Below are 8923 nucleotides of genomic sequence, written 5' to 3' on the forward strand. Positions count from 1 at the left end.
CAGCAAAGAACAAATCAACTTGCAGAAAAAATATATATGATCAACTGGGCAAAAGTTGTGCATTTTGAAGGGTACAATGATTCCAAATAAAATTCAAAGTAACAAAAATTTTAAACTGTCAGCCTACTTCATGTACTAAATGTCTAAGTGTCGAGGCCAATATGAGTAGTTGAGTCATTTTTTCATGTGGGGTGAAGTATTACGTAACGAAACAGCTGATTGACATGGGATCATAGCCCTTCTGGTGTGTTTCATTGAGCAATGTTGCCTTGCGTATCTCGGTACTTTTTTTAATAATTATATTTACCAATATTATAACCTCTCACAAGATTTTATATTCTCAAAACTGGTGCTTCTGCATGAATTATTATGTAATGAAGCAGCTGATTGCCATGTGCAAGGCTTTCTGCGTGCTTCATAGAGCAATGGTCCCATATCCTTGCATATCTCGGTAACTTATGATGCATAATCGCCAGCGTAAATATTAGCTGGTACAACATAGTTGATACATATTTTCTGCATACATCTATAATAACTATATTTACCAATACCTAAACCTTATATAAGATTAATATAAACTAGTGCTTCTGCAAGAATTAAGAAAGCGTATACTTGGTTGCTCTAGGAGGGCGGAGTCTCACGACGTCACCGCTACAAATCACGCTCTGATTGGGTCTATTTCCATCCAGACTTCAGGAATATGCGCCCGGGACGCAGTGTTACCATACAAAAACACCACAGGCGGATGGACAGATGAAAAAAAAAAACAGAGTATAAGAGGAGATACTCGACTGGGGCTGTCTGATAAATGTGAATTCAAGTATGTCAAAGAAAGGCGATTTTAAAGATTCCACAGATATGAAAAAAGGGTGGATAGTTGAAAGAGAAGTGATCGGCAAGGAGGCATCCCGCTAGAGAAAGTAGAGAAATATCAACAATATTACGAATCCATTTGAATTATATATATTAAAACAAAAAATTTTCCAACAGGCCTTCGTTAGCAAGGAGAAGGGTAAGCTATATGGCAAAGCAAGAGGAAGATAGTGGATAGACACAGACATGCCACATTCAAATGGACTTGCGATCTTGAAGCAATGTTTTTGTCTGACAAAATTTTCAAGAAGCCACTCGCCTTCTCAAGAGACTGCCTGTCCCCTTTCCTTCAGATTAGGGAAAGATAGAATTATAAGGAATTTATTTTTGGCCATACCAGGTACTCCCATGGCCATATGCTAGGTTGGCACCCTTCAAACCAAGCCAGTCGAGATTTAGCTAAAATTTACACTCTCCCTTTAGAAGACTTTTGCATCCAAAGGATGTTGGTGAAGATGTCACAATGATCCCAGTTTGACAATGAAGCTTTGAACGTATACGACTGCATTTTTAGCATTTTGTGGACGATGGTTTTCCTTTTCAATTTTCTACTTTTACTCTAGCCTTACAAACTATGCAGGTGTATCATATGTGTTTTGAAAATTCTTGCTTAGTTTTTATTTTTGAAATACTCGTATATTCCCAAACTACGCAGTATTAACCTTTTCTTTCCATGATCTCTTTTATTAATGTAATTCTGTTATTACACGTAACGATAATCATCAGCATAGTACATTGCGTTGTGTTCAGGGTTGCCGATGTCTTAATCATCTCTCTCTCTCTTTCTCTTTCTATATCTATACTTCTTTTATCGTGACCAGTGCAATGTATTGCAATTGGGTAACTAAACATTAATGTAATGCATTCATTTCTTAGAATTTATTATTTATATATTTTGAGCATAAATGCCATTAAGAGGAGTACTTTAATATTCATTGTATCATAACAAGAATAACAACAATAATAATTATGAGTGACTAGCGTGAGACAAGGTTACGGTGTCACTTGTCAAATAAGAAAAGTATCAGGACTTTTGTGTTGAAATTTAATAAGTTTGCTGATGATAAAGCGCTGATTTGGAATAGTGAAGAGAAACTGCAGAGACAAGAGAGTTTGAAAGAATATGCTGCAAAGATGTAACAATGAATGTTATAATATGTATAGTGGAAGAATAGAAGCAGTTTATTCGTCTGGTGATTGTGTTTGAACTATAAGGAAGGGTTATGATACCCGGGAAGGGTGAGGACGCAGGTGAATGCTTAATGGAGCTAATGTATAGGGAGTTCAGTGAAGTACTCATTTACCTTCTGTTTAGGTTATGAGACGATCATTATTATTGATAAAGGGTGCATGTGCTAATTATTAATATAGTATGAATCTGGGAGTTACAGGTTCTGGGTTTTCTCCGGAGCCACCCCTTGGTAGAGGAGAACGCTTTCTGGTGGAACCATATATACCTCAATATTACATGATAAGTAAACGGCCATAAGGTTAGAAGAGTTATACTGTGGCAAATGCTTGCTTAATCCGTTGTGACACTATGTATTTATTGATTTGTTTTGTCCGTAATATACTGTTTGTCTTTGCGTCTACTCGTAATTTTACGTGGAAAATTAATATGAGAACAAAAACAGTGATAATATTTTCCAGAAGACTTTGTACACTTCTTCTCTAACTGTAGCCAAACAATTCAAAGTCTCTCCCATAGGCCTTATACAAAGCAGACAATTGATGGGAGCTTAATTGCCTCTGGTAGTCGCTCCAGAGGACACTATCTGTTCTTCTGGAAGTCCTGGAAGTGTTTGGAAAATGGAGAGATTCAGGGGCTTCAATCAGTCGTAAGAATTTATCGGAATCTTCCTGAAGATTTTCCAGCTTGGCAATGACGTCATAGTCGATGGCGCATGGGTGACACAAAGACATGTAAGAACTCCATTGATCATCAGCCAGTTGGCCCGCGGCCGAGGTAAGGAAATCAACGAACTCTGGCCACTGTATGTCGGTTAGGTTGGCCCCAGTTCGTCGTCTCACTATGTAAGAGTGCACCTTCTTTTGGAAATAGGGTCTTCCTTCCGCAAAATGAATTTTGTCTCTGTAGGCTGATAAGAGTCTATGGAAAGGATGGCGGACGATGACCAGCTTCTTGTAGGATCTGAGCTTCCCATTTCAAGTCTTTAACCTGTGAAATGACGGTGGCGGTGGGCGTTTTGACCACCATTAATCATGATATATGGAATTGATGTACAATAAGAGTTCGTTATAGCAATTTTATTAATGAGTTTAACGTTGTTGTTTTCTAAGTTGTTAAGAATGTACAGTTACCTTTGTGTTCTTCGTCAGCTCCATTAACTCGTAGTTTGATGAGGAACCATTAGTGGAATCGCCGTCAAATTCTGCTCGCCAGTGAGGCCCGTTAGAACCATCCACACCTTTTTCCAGTTGGTACAAGCTACCTGGGCATGAACAGAATTAAACCATTGTGGATTATGATTGTCATTGTTTCCAATGTTGCTATCATTATCACTAAAAACTATAGTAGATTCACATCAACTGTGCATTTGATGTTTAGTCCCTTACGTCGCTCCCGATTGGCTGTTGATAGCCAGTCACATGGGGCTAGAATCTCTCAGTCTCTATCGAGAGTTCACAGAGGCAGGATGTAAGTTCCACCTCTCCTTAGGGATACGTCTTTCAAAAGTATCCCTGAGGAGAGGTGGAACTTACATCCTGCCTATGTGAATTCTCGAGAGATACTGAGGGGTTCCAGCCCTGTGATTGGCATATCAGGCTAGCCAATCAGGAACGTCGTAAGGGACTGGCCAAGACATCAAATGCACGGTTGATGTGACTCTACTATAGTATTGTCATTATATAATTCCACTAATGTTGACAGCAGTTCAATACAAACTATTTTTTTTCCTCGCCTTTGGAATGTAGCAGTAGATAGCGCCTCTGGCATCATCCACAAGAAAATGCAAGAAACTCTGCTTTGGTGACTGCATCAGTTGGCTGAGTACCTTCCTTCTGGTCAGACCTAATCTCTCGCAAACCTGCCTGACCACCTTTCTGCGCCGTCCTTGTTCTTCTTTCCAGACATCTAGGGATTTCGTCCCGTGGTGCGCTTCGGATTTTGACAATGGTTTATGGTGTATCAGTGGCTTTCGTCTACTGCTGTTCATTTGAAGAGTTTTGCTGTGATACACTATGAAAGTCATATTTATTTATAGGATAAATCTGATTCGAAAAAGTGTGAGGGCAAACCTGGAAAATATGCCACTATACATTTACTTGAGATACTATATAAAAAAAATACAGTTGGATATAAATACATGTAATTATTTCGCTATAATAGCAGCAATAGTAGTAGGAGTCACAGTGGTAGTAGCAATAGTAGTCAAAACAACTAAAACGATAATGATGATAAAATTTAGAGCTTCAGAAAGGAAAATCTCCTTTGTAGTTGTAGCAATTTTAGTAAATGACAGAAACTTCAAAGATGGTAAATGTCCATAATTTATGTTTCATTGTCATGTTAATTCTTAGTCATTTGAAAATTACTCATCTGTTACTTCAACGAGAACTGCCAGCATGCGGGTAACGCAAAGGGACTTGAACATCAGTCGATCGTGGAAGAAAAAGTTATAATGACATAGAGGAATCGAGCACCAGGAAGGAGAGCCTGGGAAGAGACGGGGAAGAGAGACAACAAAAGCATATCAAAGTATTGAGAGAGAGAGAGAGAGTTTGGGGGGGGGGGGAGGGAGTTGTTTGATTAATGTAAACTTGCTAATGCTAAGAGAGAGAGATAGAGAGGGTGGTTGTACTGAAAACGTGCTAATGTTAAGAGAGAGGCGGGGAGGGGGTTAATGAAACGTGCTAATGTGTTTAAAGGAGAGGTGAGGGTAGGGGTAATGAAAAACGTGCTAACGTAAAGGGGTTGGGGGGGGGTTGGTTAATGAACAAAACGTGTTAATCTAGAGAGAATGGTGGGCAGGGGGTTAAATGAAAAACGGGGTTGGGCTAATTGGGGGGTTAAGAGAGAGAGAGAAAGGGGGGGGTGGGGGCCCCGGATAAAAACGTTACTAATGTTAAGGAGGGTGGTGGGGAGGGGGTTAATGAAAACGTGCTAATGTTAAGAGAGAGAGAGAGAAGGGGGGGGGGGGCCGGTAATGAAAACGTACTATTGTTAAAGAGAGAAGGAGTAGGGGTGGAGGTAATGAAAACTTGCGAATGTTAAGTGAAAGAGAGAGAGAGAGGTTGAATATAAACTTATTACTAAATTTAACAAACAGGAAAGTAATTGGACTTGCATAACGTTGGAACGACAGGCATCATAAATCAAGCGAGTGTGTATGAATTCATATCATAGGCTTGGAATCCCAACTGATCAAGAGTGACAGTTAACTGAACTGATTACTGGAATTACATCTTCCTGAGAGAGTTTCTTATTGCAGACCAAAATTATGCTGAAAAGTTTATCTCTCTTACTTTCTTATGTGGATCAAGTTTTGAACTCGCAAGGAAGATAAAGAAAATATCACTTCAGTAAATATAATATACAATTTATACAGATATAAGGCTTTAGATTTGTTTATATGTTCGAGTGTGATATTTAAAAAAAAAAAAGTTTTATGACGAGAAAAAACAACGACCTTACATCTATGCAAAATGATTTGTAAAAGTTTTCTTTTAGTAAAATATTTTTTTTATAACTATAACGATTCCTTTATCTTCATACTCACCTTTACTGTAAAATTTGTCCTTGAAGACCCGGAAAGTAGAAAGGTTATTCCTGGAATGAGTTGTTTTACAAGTAAAAAACTAATGCTTCATGTAAACTATTGCAGGTGTGAATTTTCTGTTGCAATCAGGATCTGCTTTTGAATAACAGTGATACTGTAGAGCATATATATATATATATATATATATATATATATATATATATATATATATATATATGTGTGTGTGTGTGTGTGTGTGTGTGTGTGTGTGTGTGTGTGTGTGTGTGTGTGTGTGTAATAAAATGAGCCCATAAAAACGTCAAAGTATAGCAAGTTAGTACAAATTATCGGAGACTGCTGTCTCCCTCTTCAGGTAGGTAATGAATGAGATAAGTTACAGAGAAGGCAGTATTTATACCAAGAGATCCATCCGTAGGTAAGCCATATTAGTAGGTCACTCCGATTGATAATTCCCATTTAATCTTAAGCATTGGTTGAAGGAAGATTTTATCTATGATATCTGAATCCCAGGCGCCCTTTGAGATGTTTATTATGCCTGGGATTCAGATATCATAGATAAAATCTTCCTTCAACCAACACTTAAGAAGATTAAAGAGAATCTATCTACCAGGATGACCTAGTAATACAGCTTACCTGTGGATGGATCTCTTGGTATAATTAATGCCTTTCCTGTAACTTTTCTCATTCATTACCTACCTGAAGAAGAGAGAGAGACAGCATGCTCTGAAATATAGGGCTTACTTTCAATATTTAGAATTTTTATGGGCTCCTTTTATTTTATAATATATATATATATATATATATATATATATATATATATATATATATATATATATATATGTGTGTGTGTGTGTGTGTATATATATATATATATATATATATATATATATATATAAGGGTGTTACATGAGTTTGTGCAATTATTTCGGGAAATGAAAGAAGAAGTAATTCTGAGCAGAAAATTTTCTATAAAAGATTATATATTTTAAACCACTGTTTGCCGGTGATATGATTTCTTAAAATACAGAGACTTCTACAAGATTACCAAGAGGGTTTTCAAAGATGACCTGGAACACGAATTACTCAAACCAGCACAACATCCAGCAGTTCATAGAAACTGAGGACCCCCCTTGATCCACTCAAGCTTCAGAAGTTTAGCACCAAAGAAGATCGCCTATGCCAAGCAAGGAAATGGAGAATGTAGGTGTGTGTCAAAAAGCCCCCAGCCCATCAGCATCCCCACTTCACATAGTACCAAACCCAATGGAACATGTCACCTATGTGGAGACTACCGGTGAATAAACTTCAAAACGAAACCGGACAGATACTGTTGCCGAACATTGCAGACATAACCAACAGATGAACGAACAAAGATCTTCACCAAAATAGACCTGCTGAAAAGATACTTTGAAGTTTAAGTAGCAAAGGAAAGAGAAGACTGCAATCATCACCTCTTTCAGCACTTATATGTTCAATGACAGCTGTTTCGGAACTTCGCAACGCAGGGCTGACATTCCAAAGACTTATGGACGAGCTATTAGTCTACCTTCCCTTCTGCATGGTCTACGTCTATGACATCTTATATTTTGCCCAACATCAGGCAGCATTTTAAGGACACCAATGAAGTAATACGAATGCGAATGGGCAAAGAAAAGCGGTGGAATTCCTGGGACATCAAGTAAGCACAGAGGGCATTAAACCTCTACCAGCACAAGAATTTTCAGGACTGATTAACTGTTATCACAGATTTATCCCTAATATTGCTAAAATCATGAGTCCCATCTGCCAATACCTACACAAGGGAAAAAAATTAAGTTGGTCAGAAGATCAAGATGATGCATTTCTTTCAGCAAAACAAGCAATAACTTCTGCAACCCCATTAATATTTTCTCTACCCCTCTTTAATGACAGACGCGAGTAATACGGTGCTGGGAGCTGTACTTGAGCAGACAAGGATGATGGTCGTCATCTACTGGTGCTCTTCAGCAAGAAGTTAATGACAGCAGAATGGAAGTACTCTAACTTTGACAGGGGAGAAGCTATAGCAGTCCACAAATCCATTTGTCACTTCTGCCACATGCTCGAGGGACTACAGTTCATCATACAAACGAACTATCAACCCTTCACAAAGACAGCAGACTCATGGACAGCAAGACAACAGCGTCACCTATCAGCAATGGCTCAACACTCCTGCTCCATCAAATACTTGAAAGGTTCAGCAAAACACTGTGGCAGACTATCGTGAAACTGTGGCAGGACAAAACCTGCTCTTATGTTGAGCGACCTGTCAACCAACAATGGAGAGATGACCATCTCCTGCAAAACAAGTAACGGACGCTTGCCCCTACTGAAGGCCTCAGAAGAAAAGTCTTGACCCTTGCCCACAATCTGTCCCACCCATCAGGCAGGTCAACAGCCCCAATTTTAGCAGAATGGTACATCTGGTGAGGAATGAAAAAAGGACATAAAACACGGGACAATAAAATGCATCCCACGTCAGACGTCGAAATCACAAAGACATGTAGAAAGCGGAATAGGAGAGTTCAGCACAACACACCACTGACTTGCCCACATCCACATCGACATAGTATGACCCCTACCCACCTCCAAGGTACAGATATCTGTTTTACCAACATCGATAGAAATATCAGGTGGCCCGAAGCAATACCGATACAGCAACAGGTGGTGGAGAGTTGTGTGTAAGCTCTCATCGGATGGGTCAGCAGATATGGAGTCCCGTAGATCACAAGCGACAAGGGAGCCAACTTCATGAACGACTTATGGGATGCCCTGGCAGGCAGTTTGGGGATATCAGGTATTAACGTAATTGTCATTAATTTTATTTTAGTCTCAGCCTTGTGATTTTCTTTTAATTGTTGATTTATTTAAGGTTAAGTTTGGTTTTTCTTGTGACAAGGCTGTGTTGCTAAAGACGTTTAGTGGCCTACTCCCCGGCATTGGAATGTGTAAAAAGTTCACTCCTAACTCCATCTCTTGTTTCTTTTTGGTTGTGGTGAGAGCTGCCATGGACTCTGGAGTATTGACTGGCAGTTTCATCTCCTGATTTTACTGTGTTCGTCCTTGGAGACAAAAAGTTTCTTCGGAGGATAAGGTTCCTCTTCTAGTCAGTACGGGCCTGACTTGCATGCCTCCCACACATTTAAGCCGCTAATTGGATCTGGATTACCTTTTGTGCTGTAGGCTCAGTTCCTGTGCCACCCACGGCGTTCTGAGCTTTTGTAGCCTACCCTAGGCTAGTGTTTGTGTGAGGTGTGGACTTCCTGCGGGCTCAGGACGACGCAGAGGAAT

General features: G+C 39.3%; 1 protein-coding gene across 1 annotated transcript; it reads right to left on the bottom strand.

Moving 5' to 3' along the window:
* Nucleotides 1–2544: 2544 nt before the first annotated feature.
* On the bottom strand, nt 2545–4088 carry LOC135218998 (carbohydrate sulfotransferase 11-like). The gene is made up of 3 exons (XM_064255435.1): nt 3798–4088; nt 3243–3326; nt 2545–3030 (listed from the first exon to the last, which is right to left on the bottom strand). Exons 1-3 carry the CDS (start codon nt 4086–4088, stop codon nt 2545–2547), a joined length of 861 nt encoding a protein of 286 aa, XP_064111505.1.
* Nucleotides 4089–8923: the final 4835 nt, after the last annotated feature.

This window comes from Macrobrachium nipponense, chromosome 1 (genome assembly GCF_015104395.2).
Source record: "Macrobrachium nipponense isolate FS-2020 chromosome 1, ASM1510439v2, whole genome shotgun sequence".
Taxonomy (NCBI): domain Eukaryota; kingdom Metazoa; phylum Arthropoda; class Malacostraca; order Decapoda; family Palaemonidae; genus Macrobrachium; species Macrobrachium nipponense.